The 25,270-nt window shown below is 38.9% G+C and overlaps 1 protein-coding gene across 4 annotated transcripts in view; it reads right to left on the bottom strand.

Moving 5' to 3' along the window:
• CEP83 (centrosomal protein 83) overlaps positions 1-25,270 on the bottom strand; it is a 120,659-nt gene that overhangs the window by 20,258 nt on the left and 75,131 nt on the right. For 3 of the 4 annotated variants that reach the window (XM_036761802.1, XM_036761800.1, XM_036761801.1), the window contains 5 exons: positions 17,471-17,722; positions 12,272-12,403; positions 6,254-6,368; positions 4,330-4,474; positions 4,067-4,216 (listed from right to left, as the gene is read on the bottom strand). In XM_036761802.1, coding sequence (XP_036617697.1) covers positions 4,067-4,216; positions 4,330-4,474; positions 6,254-6,368; positions 12,272-12,403; positions 17,471-17,722 — 794 coding nt within the window. Of the gene's footprint in view, positions 1-4,066; positions 4,217-4,329; positions 4,526-6,253; positions 6,369-12,271; positions 12,404-17,470; positions 17,723-25,270 lie in introns of those variants that run through there. The other variant, XM_036761804.1, reaches the window with a different exon arrangement.

The following is a 25,270-nucleotide window of genomic DNA, read 5'->3' as shown; positions in this document are numbered from 1 at the left end:
TCTTCAAACTCCACACTCTGCTCATTCAGCCTCATTCCCTGACTCTAGCCCAGCCTCTCCACTTCAACCCAGTGCTTCTCCATTCTGCAACACTGTCCTGCTAAGAGGGGAAGCAAAGAGGAAGACGAGGTAGAGACATGTCTTGAGGCTGGCTCCCCTTATCTATCCTCCTATCCTTTGTCCTTCATGTTCTGTAGTTTCTTTGTGGGGTAGAGTGGAGAGGAAAAAGGGCAGAGGAGCAGGGCAGTGAGACTAACACACAGGTTTGTGGTGAACAACAGCATCTCTACCCTTTGAAACTTGTCACACCCATGTGTGAATGTACCTGAAAGCCTTGGATCCTCTCCAGTAACACATTCAACTTGAATTATGACAACACATGTATTTGGTGCAAAGCACAGGAATTTCTAGTATTGAAAAAACTTATGTGTATCAGTAAAAAGTAATATTAATGTACATTGTGCCCTAGGGGGCTCCAACTGCCACGACTATCCTTAATCCCAGCCCTAATTAAATTAAGGGCTATTAGTATGCCACTTGATAGGAACACCAAGAAGGAGAACAGAAAACCAAGTTATCGAAGTCCAGAAAGCCTAAGTACAAATTGTAAATCCAAAATAGAAATGAGTGTTAAGGAGTAAGATCTGGAAAAAAGATATTCTAAAGGGGTGTCAAACTCAAACAGAAATGGGGGTTCCTGCAGGCTGTATGATGATTAGTTTTAAAATGTACCTTTATTGATGTTTATTATACTTTTATTGATTTTGCTAAATATTTCCCAATTCCACTTTAATCTGGTTCAGGCTGCACTTTGACACTTGTGCTAGATCTAATCCATCCTCCCCTAACCTAATTCAGGCTCCAGACTATTTCAATAGGCTCCTCACTGATGCCCTGGCCTCCTAGCCTCTTGCCCACTCCAATCCATCTCCACACAGCTAGCTGTCAAAGTGGCATTCCTTAAGCATGATCTGGGCACGTTAATGCCCTGCTCAAGACGCTCCAGTCTCCCTACTGTAGGCCTCTAGGATAAAACTACAAATCCCGAGATCTGGCCTGTCAAGCGATTTACAATCTGCCTCTAGCTCCCCTTCCCAGACATCCTGCAGAGGCCATTGCAACTCCTGTCACTGGGCCTCTGTAGAGGCTCTTTCCCACAGCTGAAATGCTTTCCTCTCTTCCTTGCCTCAGCCTCAGCTCCTTCCTTCAAGTTCTTATCCAAGGCCCATCTGATTTCCGTATTTTCTCACAGTGTCCTATCCCCCATCCCATTCTATCCTGATTAATTTGTATTTATTTGTGTATGTTTCCACTCTAATAGAGTGTGAGATTCTTCAGCCTACAGACTATTTCATTTTTGTCACCAGGACCTAGCTCATAGTAGGTACTTCACAAATACTTATTAAATGAATTAATGAATATAGCTAGCAAGGAATGAAAATTGAGGGGGTGCTTATTTTTAAAGGGTAAAATAATTATCCACATCTGTTAGCATTGGCATTATGGAAATATATCTTTCTCACTTCCCCATCAATGTCCCTTCCACCAGCTGCCCAATCCTGCCTCTCCTAGGCCTGAGGTCTGAATCTGCAGTCTTTTAGTATTATTGCTAATCCTTAGTAGTAACAACTCACTAAATTCTTCCTTGAATTGAGTTCTAGGAAAACATTTTTCACATATTCTGGTTTCATAAAACACACTTCACTTTTTACCCTAATTGTTAGAAAATTTAAGAAAAAAATTTGATATCCAAATATAATAGGCTTGATTCTGGTGCCTGCAGATGATATCTTATCTTTCTGCTATCTTCAGTGGAATACATTTCTGTTTTATCTTTATATAATATCTTACGTCTATCCCAAAAACCACTTTTCCACATGAAAATTTAAATAAATTTAAAGCTCATTTAATAATAATTAAGAATTCACAAAACAGGTTTTAGAGTGGACCCCTCCCAAGGATATTTGCATTTTAATGTAGCATATACCTAGACCAAAATGTTTTTTCACACTTGAAGAAAGAAAAATCTTTTCAAAATCATCTATCAAGAATTACAGAATTCAAAGGGTGCTAAGCTAAATTAGTCTGATGCTATTTGGAGAAGAAAGGGAGTGATAACTGGAAAATAGAAATATACAGGAGAGCTATGTTGAAGTATGCTTATCCTTCAAAACTAGACGATATTCCCAGTGCATGTGCCTCTCCCTCTGATGCAAATTACAACTCCTCAATGCCTTAGTAGATCATATTCATTAGTTTCAAAACAACACATAAATGGGCCAGCCTTCTAGTGAAGAGCCTTTCTGATCTTAAGCCTGGAGCTCCTGGACAACACATGTACCCACTTTTATCTGAATTTGCACAAAAGATAAATTCAGAAATAACCACTCTTTCTGCAAAGGATTCAACACAAAATTCTCTAAATAGCAAACTCATTTTGTTCGTTTAAAATTTTTCTCTTTTAAAAATTTCACATACTTTTCTGGAATATATCTGTTGTGTGCTTAGGTAAAATGACCTTAATAAACCAGAAAAATTTCCCTAGCAATAACAAGACTGAATTTAGTGGCTGTCTGAAATTATCATGTGAAATTTTAAAATCATAAATTGTGAATGAAGACTAAATTATTTTTTAAATATCGGAAAAAGAACAGGAAGATGTAGATGACCTTATGCATCACAAATGTACTATTGTGAAAAAAAGTCAACACAATACTAAGATATATTAAAAGGTAATATACTTAGGGGCAAAACAAATACAAAAACAGAAGGGAAAAAGACTGACTAAACTGTAAGTACAGTGAAGCTTCATTAATACAGTCTAAAATGTTTTTAGAGAAACTGCTTTATTACTGTCAAGAACACATAGGACTTGGAACTAGATGAGAAGAGTGGAGATAAGCCACTGAGATCCTATTTATTGAAGCAATAAGAATGATTTGAAATTAACAAACCAAAGCAAAAGCCCAGGCAACTTCTACTTATCTAATAATTATGATCCCTATATATAGGGTCTCATTCTTTGCACTTCTATCCCTAAGTAGCCAAAATAAATACTTCTTGATTGATTGATAAATGCATCTTTCTACAGTTACATAAAAATTGTTTAATCTCTTAATCTGGAAACATATTCCTTTATATTATTCCAGAATTTAATAATCTTGTTTTCCACTATACTTCCAGCTAGACCCTTCTAAATCATCACATATTCTGCATCAGTGATGTCTGAATTATATTTGTGTTATTTTTTCTTAACCACATACTCAAAAAAATAAAAGAATGACAGATGCGACCAACCTTCTGAGTCTGAAATGAAGTATGGTTTAAAAAAAAGTCAAATCAATATCGAGATACATTAGATAAGATGAGAGAGATACATGCAAAAAACCTGGAAAATAATTCTTGCACTGTACTTAATATATATCAAATCCTTTAAAGAAGGTAGAGAAATAGAAAGGGATATAAAAGTGACCAAAATAATTAATGGGGTGGAAAATAATCCCTACAAAGCAAGGTTAAAAAAACGAGGCTATTTTGCTTAGAAAAGAGAAAACTAAGGGTCAAGTTCATTACTCTATGAATAAATGAAAGGTATTTGCGAATGCGAGGCAGTAATTCTCTATGTCTACAGTAAGAGCTGAGTAACTGGAAGATTAAATTACAGGAGGAAAGAACCCAAGTGGAGAGAGGAATGACTTTTTAAACAACTGAGGGATAAAACATTGAAGCAGGCTCCCTAAAAGAAGATATATACCCACTTCCCAGAGATTTTCAAGAAAACAATATACAAACATGTGGCTGGCCTTGTTTTGACATTGATGCTCCTATAAGCAGGGGGCTACACCAGACAACATCTCCAGGTTCCCTCTAGAATTATCCTTCTAGACTCACTGACTTAATACTAAGAGTTAATCCTCTTAATCAAGAACCTGGCTTCCAAAAGTCTATGATACTCTTTTCATGTAATGAATGTGGTACCTCAAAAGAGGGTTATTCGGCTTTAACATGCCCAGTTAGAAGTCACTAGAGCTTTAGAATAAAGAAGATATATGGACACAGACATAACCTAATATTCTGCAGCTCCCTTTTGGCCGACTCTTCTGCCATCTGTGAAGCCCGCACTTTCTCTTCATACTGATCCTTTTCAGATTGCCTCCAGACATCTTGTTCCACCTTAGTTTTCTCTAAATCTGCTAATTTGTTCTCAAGTTCTATCCTAAAACGACAGATGATAATTATGTTAAAAGAACCATAATAAGGATAAGACGGCAACAAAATGTTTTCATTTACAAGGAGATTTAAAACAAAACAAGGTATTTAAACCCTTACTTTTCATCTTGCAAGGCTGCTAGTTTTTGGTAACCTTCTTCTTTGGCAGCTTGTACTTTCCGTATTAATTCACGGTCCTTTTCTAATAAAAGCGTTTTGTGGCGTTCAATAGCTGACTTGAGGATTTCATTGTCTGACTGCAGTCCTGGATGGTTGGTTTATAAAGAAGGAAAAAAAGAATTGTCTTCATCATTACCTATAAGTTAAAAATTGGGCTTAGCAGGCACTCACAGATGCTGGTTAAAAAAAATAAAAAATACAACTTTGAAAACTAACTTGGTGAATGATGGTCCCTCTGAACATGTAATTTCAATTTCAATAAGTTCTTTAAAGTATCAACAAATTCTCCTTAACATAAGAAAGCTCAAGGAGAATAAATCTTAAGAGTTAATCTGTGCTAACTGTTAAGACCAAAAATCTTGACATATCTTTCACCTTCATCTTCAAAGTCCCATTCAGGGGGTTTTCATTACGAAAAGGGCTTTGTTATAAAATAATTTCACCTACAACGAAGACCCTAAGTGTGGAATTATTGCCAAACAAAGGATAAGGGATAAATTTTCATCAGGTTTGATAAAAAAGACCTATTTCTTGCCCTAATGACTCTATGAAGAGAGAAAAAAAAATACATTGGCTCTTTGAAGTCCCCAACGCTTTCCCAGAGACTTGCTCTAATAACTTAATCTTTAGTTTTCCTAAAAAGACAAATATTCTATTTCTCAAGTGGAAAAATAAAGGCACATTAACATCTAATTCAACATCACAAAAGTCAACACACAGAACTGAGAAAAGAATCCTGAGAAAACTTAACCAATAATCACAGCTCAATATTAACTAGAGATAAACAACAAAAATCATTCACCCAAGCCAGTTCAATTAAATGATCCGTGATGGCTGTGTCCAAATAATTCAGAGGCACTTTAGACAAGATCTAAAGCATCCTGGGGAGACTGACATGGTCCTCAGCCTAAAATAGGAGCTCTCTCTCTAATCAAGTAGAGCATCCAAGATAAACTGGACTCTAAGAACTGCTACAGCTTTGCTTTGGAACATGGAAACCTCAGACCAGCAAAGACCTGGTGCCAAACCAGCCTCCTAAAGGATGATCAGGAATACACTAGTAAATGTAAAGCACGCATAACACACTTTTCATTTTACTCTGCATTACTAACATTTTCTTAACTGTGGACAATCAACAAAATAAATCAATCCCTGGTTTACAGCTTTGGCTGATTTTCACTGAAAATTTAACAATCGAGCTATTCCAAGCAGGCTCCTTCACCACCCAAGGGACAATCTAGCAATCTCACAGCATCCAGACTGCCAGGTTTGTTGTCTTCAGAGGAAGGAAAAAAAAATCATGGAGGTAGATAGATCCCTTTATTAGGTAGATGCTACTCATTTCAATAAATTTGATATGATATCATATTTACCAACAAAACAATGGAGCTAAGGAGTATCCCATTTACTAGGAAGTGGCAAAAAATTCAGGAGCACTTAGAAGTTCTATCATAGTTCTCAAATATCAAGTCCAATTTTTGCATGAAAAATCAGAGAGATTAAAGAATAGTGAGGATAGAAAAAAGTAAGTCATATGACCATAGCCTCAAAATAAGTTTAAGACAATAAAACCAAAAAGGTATAGAACCTAATTGGAAACATTTATAACCAAACCATCTAGATATTATACTTCAGATACTGTAATTTAGATATCATAATTTAGTATATTATTATATCTAGATATTATAACTTAGTACAGAAACCAACATTCATACAAAGTGTTCTGAAACTGGATTTTGGTACAAATAAAAACAAAGTGACATGATTTGGACACTCTAGATCTATCAATGGAGGGAGAACCCAATTAAGCTGGAAACTTGATTTAGCATCTGTGAATAACAGCAAAATCACTGGAAATACTTACCATCCACTTGACTTTGAATCTTGTTCCTTTCTCTTTCTATTTCACTCTTAGCTCTTGCTGCCTCCAGTTTAATATCTGCGATTTCTAATTTGTTTGAATGTTTAAGTTCTTCAACCTATTGGTAATTTGAAACTAAAATTAATAGCCATTTTCTTACTGATGAGAGCATACAGACATACTCTCACATAGCTGCTGTTGAGACTATGCTTTGGCTAACAGCAACCTCCTACATTTATCTCCCTGGTAGAACTTCACTCGGCAGTACCATGTTAGGAGGTCACTTAAGCAAATTCACCAGTTCATAAGATCCAGGAATCTGTCATTTAAATCTGTCATTTTAAAGCTCAAGAGAATCCAAAACACCTCCTCACCAAACAAAGCCATGGCCTGATGATACTCATTGTGAAATATTTCTCTCTAGCCCAACTCTCTCCAAGTTAAACAGTTAAACACTATGTGTACTACTGTATCAACATTCTTTGTATAACAGATATGTAATAATGCAGTTCATTATTGAGTCATTCCTCAATCATCTCTTTTCTACACTAAAGAATTTTTATTAGCAGATTCCATATTTTTTTAGTTCTTTAATCTTCTTCACTCTTCTAAGTATTTCACCTGTTTCTTACATGATAACTCTCGGTTACATCAGTAATGTGTATAATGGTAATATTATTTACATAGTACATTTTATATGTGTGTGTATACATATATACATACACACATAAATAAACTTATATAATATCATTTGATTCTCAAAATAGCTTGATGGGATAAGTAGCCTAAATATTTTTCTATTGGCAAAGAAGTTTATTAAATTTTTAAACAGCTCTAATTATTGGGAAATTCTTCCATTTTTATACTGATCAAAATCTCCAACCACGTACCTTTCACTGAATGGCCTTAGTTTGGCAATCTATATTCACATAAAATACCTTCAAATATTTCAAAATAACTATATCTTTAAAATACAGTGGGTACAGTTGGACAGATTAGTTTAGTAGATGTCTGAATATTCTGAAGTACAGTGAAATTATTACCTGCTATGACTTGGATACCCTGACGGGGGTGCCCAAAGTGCGGCCCACAGTGGGATTTTATGTGGCCCGCCTATGTTTACTACAGGCGTGGAAATTGACATGAATGCTTTAACTAAAGCATTTGTATCGATTTCTGTACTTGTGGTGGGCAAAGGCGGGCTGCATGGGGGTTCGCAGCCAGTGTTTTGGATAGCCCTGCCCTATGATATTAATGAATCCTAAGATTGCATTAACTTTTAAAAAAAAATTTAATAATTTTTTATTGATTTATTTTAGTTTTCAACAATTACTTTTATAAGACTGAGTTCCAAATTTTCTTCTCCTTCCCTCCCTCCTCTCCCCCCTCCCCAAGACAGCAAGCATTCTGATATAGGCTATACATGTACAGCCATATTAAACATATTTCCACATTAGTCATGTTGTGAAAGAATCAGAACAAAAGGGAAAAACTACAAGAAAGAAAAAACAAACCAAAAAAAGTATTATTACCCCCATTTCATACACGAGGAGGCTCCCACTCAATGAGGACTTAATCAACATCACAAAGTTAATATGTGACGAAACAAGAACTTTAATCTAATCTTTCCAAGTTCAGTGTTGTCTCTATTAAACTACAAACACTGAGCTCTCAAATATTCAATAAGGGTTTTAACTAAGTCTCAGATTCTATGCCTCTAGTTAAATCTCTTCCATATGTGAAATGTGAAAGGCATGGGACAGGAGGATACTACGTACACTTTATCTTCAGAGATCAAATTCACCTTTCTGAGAGCAAATGGGGACCTATAAGCCCATCAGAGAAGGAATCTTAAAGACAAGGAGAGACTGAACTAGAGACAGTAGAACCTCACTGGACAAAACAGATGCCTGCCATTAAAGGTCTTGGCTGCTCCAACAAGGAAAGCTAAATATAATGATGGCTTGAAACAAGAGAAAAGGTAGAAGAATCCAGTGAGTTATTGTGGTTATTCCCAAAAATTGCCAGGGAAAATGCCAAATGAACTGGTACACTTAAAAACAGCATTAAACCTTCTGCTTTAAGAACAGAAAAGCAGCTCATTGACATCTATGCTAACGTCCAGCAAAGATGGCTGCCTGAACAGAGGTACACTACCCAGATCTCCTACACCTACTCTGGCAAAAATCTGAAATTCGCACCAAACAAAATGATCAAGAAATCCCATGAGAAACTACAGTAACTTCTTCCACCCATGAAAGCCACAAAAATTAGCCAGAAGTGCATGGACCAGAAAGAGGGAATGGGGCCACTGAAAAACCAGCATCTACACAGGCAAATGAGCCCATTGCATCCCACGACCACAGACAGGTCAGAGACACATGCAGCCTATAGGATTCTGTGTCCAGAGGCAGCAAAAAAGAACCTGTCCCCCCAGCCCCAAAGCTCCCCTAAAGGAAGTGAAAAAGTCACAGGTCAATGTGGTTTGTCCATCTTTTCACATGAGAAATCTGTGGCCTGTTGATTTCCTATCCTTTCTCTTTCCTTGAGCTATAACCCTTCTGTTTCCTCTCCCCATCAGCATGCCAGTAGACTAGAGCAATTTACAATCATTCATTCTAGCTTCTTCTGTCCACTGACAGACAGCATGAAGAGTTGACTTGTTTCACAGAGATTTTAAAGGGACACTTTACATCCTGAGTTACTGAATGAATTGAGTTATTGAAAATTATTGCACAAAATAAATTGAGCAGTACAGGGACAGGATAATTCTGATTCCTAAGGCTACATCTGAATGCCTTTATAGAAGAAAAGTGTATTAAGAAGTTAAGATTTTAAATAATATTTCAAAAACATTGTTCACAGTTTTCTTTACAACTTGAAGTTGTCGACATTTTCCAATTTTAACAAATGGTTGTTTGCAATGCAAAGAAACACCTGGGTGTGTTTGATATCTAAGTCAATGAAATTTGGGTAAACATTTGTTGGATTTTAAAATAGATCTTGCATCCTTGTGACTAGAAATAGCTTATCAAATGTGATCCCATATATCAAATGTGATTCTCTACGGAGGGAAACATTAAGTTCTCAATCATAGTGTCTGATTCTGGGAATAACAGATTCTTTTCTTAAACAAAGTGCACTTTGAACGTGGTGTAATATGCATATATTGAGCTTTTTTGTACCAACGGTGAGCTATGCATATTTTATTACCTAATCCTTTTTGTAACCAAAGAAGCACTGATTTTGGAGGATGACTTGTTGGGCTTGGGGTCCCAGAAAGAGTTCCCTCCTTATGATGCTCATTCTGGATCACAAGGAGATTGAACTCACCACATTTGTACTCATTAGCCAACTGAACTGACAGTTAAGGCTACCATGCAAATCTGAGTGACCAGAATCATACATTTCTTAATTCTTGGGTAATTATTTCTAGCTATTATTGCCATTCATTTCCTATATATGTGTATTAATGTTTAGTTTATACCATAATCCAGGCCTGCACAACTTGCAGCCCATGGGCTGCTCATGGCCCACAGACACGCCAAAGGATTTCAGGTAGCCTGCAAAAAATCTTCGTGAAAAATGCAGAGGATGTTTTCCTGTACATTTTTCATGGGCCACGCAAAATCCTTTGGTGGGCTGCAGGTTGTGGAGGCCTGCTCTAATACCAATGGAAAGATTCTCGTATTCTGCCACTCTAAAAGTTCAAAAAAGTTTATTCATATTACTTGAATCTCTTCAGATTTCAATCCTGTTATCTTGTGCTTTTTCCTCTCTTTGAGTCCTACCTCCCTCTTCAGAAGAACATAATGAAAGACAAAGAATTTGCTGAACACTAATTTTCTGTAATTGAAGCACTGTTTCCACTCCATCGCCTCCCTTCTCCTCCCCAAGCCTGTCCCCCAATCATAGGTTTTGACTCCTTTTTACATTCTACCCTTTGACATGCGAATTTGTTTGCTCATGAGCCTTTACAAAAGATCAGCAGACTCACATAGCTTGGTTTCATCAGGAATAGGCCAGAGTGGCATACAAACGCCATTCCCTTCCAATGGGATTACTATACTGACACATCAAGGAGAAGCCACAGAAGACATCATCAAGGCACAAAATGAAGGTATGTAGTCTAGAAGATAGTGTAATGGAGTTGTATCTGAAACTATTTGAATAACTGGACTCAACATTAACAAACAATTCAACAGAAAATTACCTTTGGTAGAACATAAGGGAGAACTGTATTTAGCCATGTGATGTTCAATACTTTTGTCAGTGACGTGAAAGAAGGCAAAAATGACCTACTTATCACATCTGAAGATTACACTGAGCTATGAGAGACTGCTAACATTTTGGATGACAGGGTCAAGATACAAAAAGATCTCAAAAGACATCTACAAAGATAAAATTTAATATGAGTAAAGGTGAAGTCCTACACTTAAGTTCAAAGAATTAATTGCACATGTACATGACTGGGGAGTGGGAGGGAATAACCAACAGTTCCTTAGCAGGCTGTGTGTAACAAAACTCTATGTAACAGAAATTCATGGTTTCATATATTATCTTCTTTCTGTCCTATTCTGTACATGGACATTCTCATTTTATTTGGTGTTTAAGTCTAGAATAAAAACCGAACACTATCTGTACAAAAAAGAGCTAAAAGTTTAAATGGACTGAAAATTCAAGGATTCAATCATGTAATAATGGCAAACCAAAATTGCTAATACTGTCTTAGGATGCATTAGAAAGAGAATAAAAAACAAGAATAAAACAAGATGCTGTACTCTGCCTGGTCAGACCACCTTTGTGTTCAGTGCCAGGCATCACATCTTAGGAAAAATATTAACAATGTGGAGCATGTCCAGGAGAGAAGGATGCCCAAGAGAGGAAAGAAATTAGAGAAAATGATATATGAGGATCTCTTTAAGAAATTAAGGATGTTTAGGGTGCAGAAAAGAAAAGGCTTGTGAGTAAGGTAAAGAGAGAAAAGTGAAGAGAGAAGACATAATGGCTGCAGAGAGGCAGATTTTGTCATAATTAAAAGAAAATCTTCCTAATGAGATAGAAAAATGTGGAATAGGCTAATTTTTCAAGAAAGTTAGATGATAGGGTTACAGATTTAGAACTGTAGGGGATTATCTAAGTGGTATCAAACTCAAAAATAGGGACCTTAAACCCATACATAAGGATTCCTTGGGCCTACATGGTGACTTAGAAAAGCACATTTAAACATTATCTCTGTCCTACTGTATTTTTATTTATTTGGTTAAATATTTCCCAATCATATTGTTTTAATCTTCTTCTGGAGTATTGTGCGCTGAATGTCCCTGCTGTTTTGATACCTCTCATCTAGTCCAAACCTTTAATTTTACAGACAAGCAAGCTGAAGCTAAAATTGTATTTGTAAAGGCCACCAGATAGTAAGTAGGAGAGCTGGGATTCAGATATGTCCTCTAACTGAAATCCAGCATTTTTTCCACTGCACCACGTTTACCCTGGATATGGTAAAGAGGATTTTTGTTCATGGATAGGCCCTTTTAATTCCGTAATTCTATGCTTTTATCATTAATTCCCAATTTTCATTTATTCTCTCAAGTTTCAGGTATGTATGTCTAATCTTACCTTTGTATTATTTACATTATTCACATTATTTGTTAGGAGAAAATTATTTTAAGGAGAAAAAAGCCTCACAGAAAGATACATTTTTTTGTTTTTCTATCTCGAAGCATATTTTACAAATAAGTAGAAAACTTTTGTCTGAAAATTGCTCACAAGGCACTTAAGTCATTATATTATTTGAAAGAATAAAAATACATACAGAGAATGGAGAATGTAGTTGGAGCTTGCTTACAACACACTATATACTGTTCTATTTACAAAGATCACTTTCCCATTCTACAGCAGCAAAAGAATTTTTACTGCATTTGCAGCCTCACAGAACAATTCAAAGACAGGTGAATGACTTTTTCTTCAATCTGAAAATATCTACTTAAAGGATATTTTAGAATGAAAAACGGCTCTTACTTTACTGGTCAATGCAGTGACTTCTCTTTCAGCCTTGTGCAGTTTACTAATTAAAAGGGTGTTTTGCTCATTAGTTGATTGTAGTTCTTTTTCCACTCGATCATAGTGAAGCTTGGCTGACTGTTTTTCTGCCTTTAGTTAAAACAAAATTATATTTTAAGGTTTAATCTTTATTCCTTTTTCATAATTGACCTAAAATACAACAAATCCAAGTGAAGAATGTGTGTTTGTATGATACAAACAACAAATAACAAAATGCAGACGTAACAAATATTACAAAAAGCTTTTCTTAAGCAATTATATACATTCACATATACCTATGTATATAAGTAACAGAAACCAAGAGATAAAGCTTCTTTATTGTAATAACATAGTATCATCTATCCAACCATCCAAAACACAGTCAATAACTAGTATATATTGGAAGAGATCCCAGAGCAATCAAAATAAATGTTTCAAAGATACTTTACTTTTAATAGTTTACAAAGAATCGTAATAAAGTTTGCTATCTGGTTTGGAACCGCACAGCAAACTAGAAGCAGTGAGTTAGAAAGGGGGCAGGAAGAGGAGGTAACAAGAAACAGGAGCTAAAATCCTAGCAGAAAGGAAATGTATATGAAAAGCAAAGCAGCCTGGTGTTTGCTTTGGTTCTCAGGATTTTTTTGTTTGGTTTTTAGTATAAGGGCAAAGGAACGACATACCCCTAAAGTAACTGAGGACAGTTTTTCACAATTTGACTGTTTCAAACCCCAGGAATAACTGAGGTTTCTAGTTTTATGGTTTACAAAGCAATGTACCCAAAACGACCCCATAAGATAGGCAGTTTAACCACTGCGCACTTCATAGTTAAAGAAACTGAGGTAAGTGAAGAGATAAGGAACTAGCCAGTGGCCTGGTTCCAGAATCTACCTTTTGCCTCCAAGTCCAGGGCTCTTTTCATCGAAATGATAAATACAAAGAATACCCTTATTCATCAAGAAATGGCAAGATTATTGGGAGGTCCAAAAGAACGGGAGCAGCAAGTGCACTTCAGAGATAACCTAGTTCAATTCTCTCATTTTAGAGATGAGGGGAAAAAGATCCAGAGACAGAAAGTAACTTTCTTAAGGTGAGAGCAGATGAGACAGAACTGGAACCCTTATGTTTTGTATGTTCTGTTTAAGAAGGCAGTACCTGTGTTTCAGAGATACTTTCACACATGATTGCTAAGTTAAAAAAACAAACTGGGCCCAGGAGCTGCTCAGCCGCGAGGAGGAGCTGACCAGGGCGGCACGGGGCAGGGCTCCCAGGCTGAGCAGCTGCACCAGCATGAGCACCTGCTGGCGCAGTGGGAGCTGGAGGTGTTCGAGCGAGAGCTGACCCTGCTCCTGCTGCAAGTGGATCGAGAGCAGCTGCATGCGGCCACGCCCAGGGCACCTTCAAGCGTAGCAAGTTGCAGGTGTGTGACGGCAGCGGAGGATCAGCACACCTCTCGGCTTCAGGCTCTGGACCACGGTGCAGGCCTATCCAGGCTTGGACTGGAGGAAAACCTTCTTTGAGGTCGGAGCCGGGGACTCACCCACTTTCCCACACTTCAGGGCCATCCATTTGGAAGCTGCAGACACAGGGCAGGTTTGGGGTCGCCAATCCCCACGACGCTTGGAAGACCCAGGAAATGGGGAGTGCTGGCCCTACTGGGCCTAGGGACCTGGGTCCCCTAAGCCAGGGGAGGCTCAGAATGGGAGGAGGCGGTCCCGAATGGATGAGACAACCTGGTACCTGGACTCCAATGACTCATCCCTCCTGGGGTCTCCACCCACACCCCCCCACACTCAATGGTGACATCCACCCCCCAGAGCCCAAGGAACCACAGCGATCGGGCCCCTCAGACCAGAGCGGGACTCCCAAGATCATCCAGCATGCCCTGCTTAGGGGGACAGCTCTGTTAGCCTCTCTGGGGCTGGGCTGGGACCTGCAGCAGGCCAGCAGCGGGGCCTGGGACAAGGGAGACACCACCCTTGAGGAGGCATTGTCATCACCCCCCTCTCCCCTCATTCGCTTCTCTCCCAAAACTCCAGATGCCCCAACCTCTCTGCTGAGCTGAGATGCTGAGACACCTCCCAGCCCCCCAATGCTTGACCTGGGAGCCCCCACCAAACGGAGGCAACACAGGGTGGCAGGGTGGGTCTGTCTCCCCCACTCCTGGGGCCTTCTGTTCTGCACGCCCCCCCCCCCCATCCCCAACACTGGGTCTCATCGGCAGGTCTCGGTCTTCACCCCCCCCGGAGCCTCAATGACCCCTGGAGTTTTGTATTCACTGCCCCATCCCCGCTTCCATCTCCACAGCCTGCCCCACGTTGAGCTCCCTGGAACCTGTTCCCAGACTCAGACCACTTCTGGGACCCCCCACCCTTCAACCCTTTTGGCCCAGAGTCCCCCCAGAACAGGAGAGCCCAGACCAAAGACATGGGGGGCCAGGCTCCTTGGGGAGCCACAGAACCAGAGGGGAGCCCCTGAGTGAGGGGGGTATGGCATACCCACAGTGAGGTGGGAGATTCTCAGAGTCTTTTAGGGAGCTGGCCCTGGGGAGGTGGATGCCCCCAAGGGGGACCTTCAATAAGAGGGGGGCCCTCTCCAGGAGCCACTGAATACAGTGGTAAAGGAGAAAGGGGCCAGATCCCCAAAAGACCACTATATCCTAGTGGCTGATGGCCCCTGCCCACTATCCCCCTAGTCCCTCTGGAAGGGGCTGAGCAGTCTCTAGGAGCTGGGACCCTTTCCTAGCTGCTTCAGTTTCTTCCAGAGGCTCTCAGTTCTCTAAGGTGGCCCTTCTTTTAAGAGGCGAGGGGCACAAGATGGGGATTAAACCTCCCCTGGAACACTACGCTGCACTTGAAGCCTTAACACTGGACTGAAGGGAGTCCAGAGGGGAGCTTGGGTCACCCCTGCCTCTCCAGTCTCTAGGGGACCTCTGGAGCCATCTCTTTGCCCCTCTTCCCCATTGGGGCTCGACACTGTAACTGGCTGGTTTAGGGGGCACCTGAACCTGTCTCAGGGAATCACTGTCCACCCTTCCCCTGGCCTCAGGGCAGGAGGCAGGGAGTGCAAAGCTATGTGGTTGTGGCCCCCGGGAGCCGGGGAGAGGGATGGGACTGATGTGTCCAGGAGCGACTGGGCCATTGCAGCCCTTGGGGTGTGTCCCACTGTGTTTCCCCATGCCAGTGGCCCAGAGAGTGTCTGGGACGGGGACTCCTCCCCTAAGGATGGCAGGAGCAGACTCCATGCAGCTTCTCATGTGCTCAGAGATGGGGACTCCCAGAACACTCCCCCCAACTCCCAGCCCACGTCTGGAGGTCACAGCCTAAACTCTAGGCCCTAGAGTGCCACTGAAACCAAATAAACTTCAGCTGTCTACACTGAAAAAAAAAACAAAAAAAAACTTGGGTCCTATAATGGGTAAACTTCATTTGGACATACTGAAAATTAGCTTCCTTCATATATCTCATTGCTCAATGGTATCTAATGAAATGTTTCTAGGTAATTAAAATTAAGTGGTAAAGTATATATCCAACAAACAAATTCAAATTATATATGGTACCTTTGTTCCCATCCACAGCTAAGAAAAAACAAGGGGAGGAAGGCTTGGTAGGAAAGGTTGCTTCTCTGATCATGTTCTGAAGGAAGGACTATAACTCCACTGTTCTGTATCTTCCTCCACTCAGCATCTGGCACATCGTAACTGCCTAATTAATACATTTTTGTTGAACTGGTTGCTAAATTCCATTGAATGAGCCACTTAAGCACTGGCATAAATTGTGGTCCTTCATCTTCTTTGACCCTCTGGGTCCTCCATCACCACTTCAGTGAGAAGCCTCCCACTGTAAGCTCCAATGATATTCATTCCTAAACTCAACTGCTACAGATGAAGAGTCACTAAAAGTCAAGCAGCAACAAGTGGCATGAATGAAACTAGGCATTCAGAAAGTCTTCTGCTGCCAGAGTGCCATGGGGATGGACATGTGGGAGTAAATTCAAGTCAACTCATTAGGAGAACAATTTTTACAATAACAACATGGTGAAGATGAACAATGTGGAAAAACTAAAAACTCTGACCTACACAATGACCACCCATGACTTCAGAGGACTGATGACGGAGCACGGTACCTACCCAGATTAGGACACACATAATTTGTAGACATTGTCAATGTGGGGCTTTGTTTTGCTTAACTAAGAATATGTTAAAAGAGTTTTGTTTTGATTTTTTTCTCTCATGTGGAAAGGGCACTGGGAGGAAAGAGACTGTTAATTTTGAAAAAAGCTAATAGGAGTCCAATTTGGCTGGCACGTTGGGTTTGTAAAAGAGAATAGCGTGAACGAAGGGTTGTGTTTTGTCCTTCGTTTTCAAAGAGGACTATGACATCAGGAAAATGATGACACGACTTGCAGTTGATGTCGATTTGAGTGAGGGAGGGCTGTGCAAGGTCACCAGCCTCACTTTCTCCTCCAGAGCCATCTGAGTCCAGTGGCCTGATATTCATCAGGAAGACTGGAGATGGCCCAGGATACAATGGGAGACCCTGGCCCTTTTAGACTAAGGCCTTTTCAGGTTCTCACTTTGACTGAAGTAACGCCCATTCAGCAAATAGTCCTCTTTAAGAAATGAGTCAAGGGATGGCCCCTTTAATTAGAAAAAAAATTTAAAAATCGAACTGGGAGGGAAAGACCCTCAGGATTGGTCTTCAAAAGAGAAACAGTTAACAGTGGCATTCACTCTGAGCCAGGAGGGCCCAAAATATAGCCATTACATGAAGCTTGGGCAGGAACCTATTGTGGTCCAATCTATGAGCTTCAGAGTGAAATGGAGAAGGTAGGGGAAGGGAAGGGAAAAGAAGGGGAGGGAAAGAGAGAGGCACCATTTAGTAAATCATCTCTTCTAGTTTAACAAATATACTCTGTAGCAAGAGAAACAAATTCACCTCAGAGGGGTACCTTGTTGATTCATAGAGTCAACAATTCTTGTCTAACAATGGAAAACTGTTGTCTTTGAATCAGTAAGTTCAGTCTGATCTAAACAAAACAGGTGCACTTAGGAACCCACATATGAGTCAGCATATATCTGTGAGTCTAACAAACATGCATGCTCTCAAAAGTAAAATATTTTCAAGTGCGCTTTAAGCACATATGGTATAACCTACAGGGAAACAATTAAAATCAACTCACCTCCAGGGACCTGATGGCGGCCTGCATCTCGGCCAGCTGGCGCACCTGAATCCTTTGGACGTTTTCAGCCTGGATGCCACAATTCTCTTTCTCTGCTCGTAACTCTGTCACTTCAGCCTCCAAGCCTTTCAATTTCTGACACAACTGGGCCTTTTCTCGGACAAGCTTCTCCACTCGTTTGCTATCTCTTGTGGGATCAACGTTAAGGAGTTGGTTGTGTATCTCTTCTTTATCTTTCTCTAGTCTTGATACCTAAGAATAATTAGAATTAACTTACCTTTAAGTTATTCATTTTTCAGTATTACAGAATTTAGGAGTTGGAAACAAAATTAAACACTGTGTTAAACATAAAAAGGTTGGGTACTATCAAAAAATTTGGCAAAGTCAAAGGTCATTGGTACAGAGCTAGAAGGAAACTGAGATACCATCTACTCCAATTCTCTCATTTTTCAGATGAAAAAAACTGAGACCCAGAGGTAAATAACTCACCCAAAGTCATAAAGGTACATACAGAGACAGAGACAGATAACTAGCCAGACAGATATACATACATACATATGTGTGTGTATATGTATATTTCCATCATGAGGGCCACGTCTATCTTCTTTTGTATCTCACCATAGTGCCTGGTCAGTTATTAACAAGTAAATTATTTTTCTGAGTTAAAAAGAAAAAAGAAAAAGTGATATGTTGGCAGGGGCATTGACTCTGAAAATCAGGAGGACTTGGTTCTCATTCTTTACAGGATACATGACCTTGGGCCTAATGCACAGGGATTTATATCTCATTGCCTAGCTCAGTGCCCAGTATATAATCGGAATTTAATAAATTATTATTGACTTGTAGATTGATCAATTGAAGTAGAGTCCTAGGAAACCTGAAAAGGAGAGATCACTAAATATTCATTTATTAAATTCCTATTATGTGCTAGGCACTGAGCTAGGTAATGGGATATAAATGGGAAAAATGAAATATTATCTGCTCAAGGAGTTTACATTCTACTGAAGAAAGAATATGCATGCACATGCATAGGTATACAGAAACAAATAGGTACACAACACACATTAAGTGCAAGGCAGTTTGGTAGAAAGAGCAGTTGTAGTTGGGGTGACAAGGAAGGTGTTATGTAGAAATTGGTACATGGGCAACTTTTTGAAGGAGATTCTATGACGTAGAGAAAGTATCTTTCAGAAATGGGGAACAGCCAATGTAAAGGCGGAGACATGAAAAACAGAGAAGTTTGGCTAGAGCACAAAGTGCAGGGGGTCATGTATGATGACCCTGGAAAAACAGGGTAGGGCCACGCTATGAAGGACTTTAAGAGCCAGAGTTTACATTTTATCCTGGAGGCATGGGAGAGCCACTGGTATTTAATGAGGAGGAACGTGGTGGCATGACCAGAGCTGTACTTAAGAAAATCACATTGGCGGCTCCATGGAGGAAAGACTGAACTGGGGAAAGACTTGAGGCCATGAGACCAATCATAATCCACTGCGATAATATAAGAGAGAAGTGACAGTTTCTCTGGCAACTCCCTAAGACTACAGGTTGCGTAACAGTTGTTGATCAATATCACAAATTGTCTACAATGATAAAGTAATAAGTCCAGACCACCCCTCACTTCCAAAAACTCCTCCTCTTCAGATGTGATGTGAGGCTCAAGGGAGGCCATGTATGTATGGCATTTTGTACACATTAAAGCACTATGTAATGCGAAGAGTTGTAATGATGATGACGATGACACTTTATTTCCTGAGTAAAATGCAAGCTGCTTGAGAGTAGGGAACATTTCATTTTTTCTCCTGGCATTCTAAACCTTTACATAGTACCTGTCACACAGCAGGCATTCAGTAAATGTTTCTTCAATTAAAAACCACATTAGGATAAACATAGGGTTCATTTCCCCTCAAATATGGCTCTTCCAAAATGTGACTACAGGTACCACCGTACAAGTAATGAGAAGATAAGGAAGGAATAAAACACAAGTGAAGGAAAGAAAAAAGAACAATGAGGATCAAAATTAAACATCTTCATTTGAATGGAAAGAAATATTTTTAAGAACTCACAAAAGTTATATTTGACGCAGGAATGTTGTGTAAAGTTGTATATATTAGCTGAGTTCCTCTTCTGATGCCTCACTGTACCATGCAAGTGACACTGGGTTATGTCAGCTAAGTCTAAGTTCTGACAGGCTCCTTCGACATGTGAATTATTTTATATCTTTTGTCCAAGGACAAACCAGCTAAATTCAGAGACTGCTTATCAAGAAGAAAGAAATTTTCAGCCATGTTTCCAAGGGGTAAAGAGGCTGTGGTTTCCATCAGTTGAGACAGTACCCACAAAAACAGGGCTTCTTGAAATGCTAGAAGTAACTGTGTATAGTTCTTGTGCAGTGTGTATGTGTGTGTATACATATACACGGATATGTGTACGTTCTTCCTTTCAAAGAGATCTCATCTTTAGATATCTTTTAAAGAGATGGCAGAGGAAGAATTCTAAACCAAAAAAGAGAGACAATTTCAAATTATCTCTCAATATCTCTCAAAAGAGAGATAATTTCAATTAAATGAGTTTGAAAAGATTTTGCCTTAACAAAATCATTGCAGCTAAGGTAAGAAGTGAAACTGCTAATTTGGAAAAAAAAAAATTTGTCCTAAATATCACTGATATTTAAGATACACCAGAAATTTACAAAAATATTTAAGACCAAGGTATCCTCCAATGGATATGTGGTACAAGAATATGAATTAAAAGTTCTCAAAAGAATTTCAAACCATTAACAACTGTATAAAAGATTACTCCAAACTACTAGCAATAAGAAAAATGCAAATCAAAACAACTTGTGTTTTACGTCACACTCAAAAAACTGGCACAGAGGAAAAATGATGGGAAAAGTCAATGTTTGAGGAGTTGTGGAGAGACAGATGCACTAAGACACTGCTCATGGAGCAGGCTGGAAAGCAATTTGAAATTATGTTAAGTCTTTGACCTAGACATCCCACTGCTACATATATACCCTAAGAATGTCAAAAATAAAAAGAAAGACCCTACTTAGATCAAAATATTTTTAGGTCAAAAACACTATTAGTGATAAGTAATAGAAATTAGAGTTAAAGCCAGAGTTGGATTATACAGATCAAACTTGTTCCCAAAGAAGGCAGGAAAAAACGAACTCCTCTCCCACTCTTATTAATGAAGAGGTGGTAGACTATGGGTTGGGAACAGCCCATATACTGTTAGACTAACTTTAGTGATATGGAACTTTTTTCTTTTTCTTTTCAATAAGGAATCACAGATGGGGTGGGAGTGGGTAGGAAGCAGAATGGAGAAGACATAAATTTTAAAATTAAGTGAATATTGCCTTTAACAGTCTGTCAAAAAGCAAAATACTAAATAAAATAATAGTTACATAACAAAAAGGTGACTAAACTAGGAGTTCGAAAACCCACAGTCTTGTCCAGTTATAGAGACTGAGATAGTTGCCTTTATAAAAAGAAAAAAAAAAGTATCACTAGAATCAAAATCATAGATTAGAGTGAAAAAGTGATACCAGTTCTGAAATGTTGTCGACATCTACTTTAGTGGATTCCCAGGTGGTCACTCTGGAGAAATTTTAAGGTAATGTTTTACAAGGTATTTAAGAGAAGGGAATATACTAAAAGAATTGGAAAAAAAAATTATAGGTGATATTAACACACACACCACAACGTAATGGGGAGAACATCAATAACTCATATTTCTTATTTCTCATCTTTATAAAATCTTTATCATAATCATCTAGTTGCTTGCACATTAACAACATCCCTGATGAAAATACGTAGGTTTTTCCAAACAATTCTCTATAGAAGAACACGACTTTAGTCACACAATTGCCTAAAAAGTGTTGTGTTTATTGATTACAAAAATAAGCAAAAGACTTTTTGTCAATCAAGGAGTCTCTTGTGCATATATTAAGATCATAGATTACTTCATAAATGCAAACAGAGAGATTACACAAGAATGACTGTGCATTAATATCAAGCAAGGCAGAAAGCAGGGAGATGTACTCTGACCAGAAATATTCACCTTTGTCATACAGAGGATGTCTTGTGTACTTAGATCCTCTAGATGTTCCTATTTATACATATCATTGTGATGACTGCACACTAGGTTACTTGCAAATTTGATAAGCATGCCATCTATCACCTTTAATTGATAAAAATGTTAAACAGCACAGGAACAAGCACAGACACTCACTTGCAAGTTGCCAATGAACCATTAATGACTACCCTTTGAGACCAGTCATTCAACACTTTCCAAAAATAACTATATTACCATCTAGCCCATATTTCTCCATCTTTTTCACAAGAATAGCAAAAGAGACTTTTTCAATATTTTGGTAAAATTTGGGCAAACTGTATATACAGCATCCTTCTGATCTACCAATCTAATAACAGCCAATAAAACGGAATGAAATTAGCGTGGCATGCCCTTTGGTCACTGGTTCCTTTTTCAGATGTTTATTAATGATTTTATTAAAAATATATTCTAAAATTTTGTTTGTTAACAAATCAAGCTCTCTGGCCCAGAGTTTGAAGAATCCATTCTCTTCCCATTTGGGAGGAAACTGGAACACTAATCCTTCCCCAGTCCCCCAATACTTCTCACATGATTATCTCATTTGCTCCTTAAATCAATGTTGTCAGGTTGGCCTGTTATTATTCTCATTCTACAAATGAGAAAGCTAAGGTGGGGTAGATATAATAGCCTAACCCCTTGCCCTATGCAAAACAGGCTAATTTTCCTCAAAAGGCATGCAGACCATCCTCAGGACTTGGTTGGCTCAGGCTCAGGTTGTGGACACCACTCCCTGCTGGCTCATGCGCTGATGTTTGGCTGGTGAAAAATGATGGGCAGCTCAGGCAAGGAAGCTTCATTCAGCTGAACAGATTCAAGGTGTCCTCACTGCTTATCCTTGTTATACACTCCTGCTACAGCTGAGTAAATCTCCTTTTGTTAACTGTTGAACAATCTACAAATGTCTCGTGTCGTTCCAATACTGATCTGAAACTACCAGAGCTCTGGCCTAAGTCAGGCCCAGACTAGAACATAAGGCTTAAAGGGGTTAAGGGACAGAACTGGAACTGGAATCCAGCTCACCTGATTCAAAATTTGGAGCTATTTCTACTACATTACAATAGGTAAAGGAGACTGTGGTAGCTTCATGATAGTGTTACTTGCAGCAGGCCACAGACCATGACATAAGCAACATATTTCTGATGCTAATATCAAAGAAAAAAGTACTTAATAATCACTTTGCCAGGTGAATGATTACCTTTGGTTTCTTCCCTGACCTATATATTTGCCACATGGAATTTAAGAAAAAACAAAGCCAACAAAGGAACATTCTCTGTATATTTGACGTATGTTGGCTCCCCTTCTCCCCAGACTCAGGATCACTGCCCCCTCTCCTAAGTTCTTGACTCCTGCCTGACTTTTTCTTTCCACTCTACTATCACTCTCCATTCAGTAAAATTACTTCCAAGACATCCTAATCATGTTCGTCATCATAATGTAAAGTTGTTAGGTCCCTAATCAAGAGAGCACAATAATACATGTGCAGCCCGAGGCCGTGACCTAGCATCCGTGACAGTCAAGTCCTAACATGACATTGTCATTAACTAGCTGAGGGAAGTTGGGCAAGCTGCTTATCCTTTCTAATCCTGCTCCCTGGTCTACAAAACGAAGGAATTGGATTGGATGACACTTGGCTCTAGATTAAATCTAAAGTTCTGAAACTCTTTCTCATCAATATGTATCTTCAGACACCAATAAGTTATTAATAGAACAAACTATATAATTGAGTCATGCCTAATAATCTGTCATTACAAGAGAGAAAAGAGAAACAGATTTTAATGCTTTTTCCCCCTAGACTATCAAGGGAAATGCCAATCCCTTGTGAGTTTCTCTGGAAACCAATAACAAATTATTATTAAAAATATTTTCCCCCAAAAAATAATAAATTAAAAACCTAACATAATCATGTAGACACATACAAGTATGCATATATACATATACATATATATATATATGATAGTTACTTCTATCAGCTATATGTAAGCAAATATTTACAAATACTGCATTAGCTTCTCAGAAAATAGTAACAAAATACTGCTAAAAACTTCCCCAAAATAATGAATTCAAAGCCCAATATAATATGTAGTCACTTCTTATAGAAAAACAAAAAAATCATAAATACTACATATGAATCCTTAGCCCAAATACACATATGCCCTAGTATCCTAAGGTTGGAAAGAGGCAATTATTTTAACATGCACATTAATTATTATCTAATAACCTAAACTGTATTCTGGAAGCATTAGCTGGGTTTGGAAGACTGTGTTAGTGAGGCTCTGCTTTGAAGTCTTTCTTACTTCTGTTACTTTCTGGACCCACAATCATCTCATAAAGCTCAGGTGTTAATACATGTGGATGGATGATGAAACATAGGAAAGAAGAGTGTAGCTAGCAAAGGAAATTAAAGCAAACCCTCAACTATTACTGACAATCAACTGGTCAGAAGACAGAACATGACTTCAGCCTCATCTAAAACTCTTAGCATCCCAGCTTCCATTAATTATGGTTTCAAAGTACCCTAATGGATTATCTTCCAGAACTTTTATTAATTACAATTCCCAGTACTTTCACAAGAGATTCCAATTATGGAAATTAAGGACACTACTGGCCCCTAACCAATTTCAAGTAATATACACATCAAATTTAATCTTTCCTTGGTGAAAGAATTAACCACCAGATTTCAGAAGCTTTTTTCTCTTCCAAAAAAAAAAAACAACAAAACAGACTGTTTAACACAAATACAAGCATTTATAAGACCTCCAGATTTTAAAACGTATAATGTTAATCAGAATATCAGTATACTCTCAGCAGCAACTCATAACATTCTGAATCTCATTTTTATGCGGTATAGGTGATATCACCCATTTTCATTTCCTTCTCCCTCTCCCCAGTTCTCAAAGGAAAACCAGTCTCCTCTATCTGCACCCTTAGCTCATCCTCTTCTCCATCAATCATCCTTTCTTTCATGCATCTCCAATCCCATCCTCCCCAAAGGCTCCTTCTCATCCGTGTAGGTCTCTCAAACACACTAAAAATTTTCCTCTATCCTTACTAACGCTTGGACTATTTCCCCCTACCTCTACTTTAAAAAAATTGTCATCTCTGCCTCCTTCCCTGCAATCTTGCTTTCCTCCCTGCTACTCTACTGAAACTGCCTTCTCAAAGGTCCCAAGTGGCTGCCAAATCTACCACTTTCCTTAAGCCAATATCTCCCTGACTTCTCTACACAACTGAGCAGTCATCCATTTGCTTTGTCCTCCCGTGGCCCTCGTGGTTCCCATCCTCTCTGATGGGATACTTCTATCCACTTCACCGGCACTTCTTTTCTCTCATTCTGTCTCCTTACTGTTTCGGTTTCCCCAAGGCTATCTCCTTAGCCCTCATCTACTCTCTACTTATGCTTGCTTCCTTAGCAATCTCATCTACTCACCTAGCTTCAAATAGTAACACCACAAATGAACCCCCAGGAAAATGTAGAGAAGGAAGTCTAGTGAAATGTCCCAGGCAATGTATCAGTGGCTCTGTTCTGTTTAATATTTCTCTGGCTTAGACAATGGTACAAATTACATGCCTACATAATTTGCTGATAACCCAAAGTCTAAAAGGATAGCTAAAATGTCTGAAGATATAGACTGCAGATCCACAATGATTATGACAGGCTGGAACAATGGGCCAAAGCTTAGA

The sequence above is a fragment of the Trichosurus vulpecula genome, chromosome 5 (assembly GCF_011100635.1).
Source record: "Trichosurus vulpecula isolate mTriVul1 chromosome 5, mTriVul1.pri, whole genome shotgun sequence".
In the NCBI taxonomy this organism is placed as follows: Eukaryota; Metazoa; Chordata; class Mammalia; order Diprotodontia; family Phalangeridae; genus Trichosurus; species Trichosurus vulpecula.
Note: the sequence above shows the minus strand (reverse complement) of the source record. Positions and strands in the feature narration are given on the sequence as shown.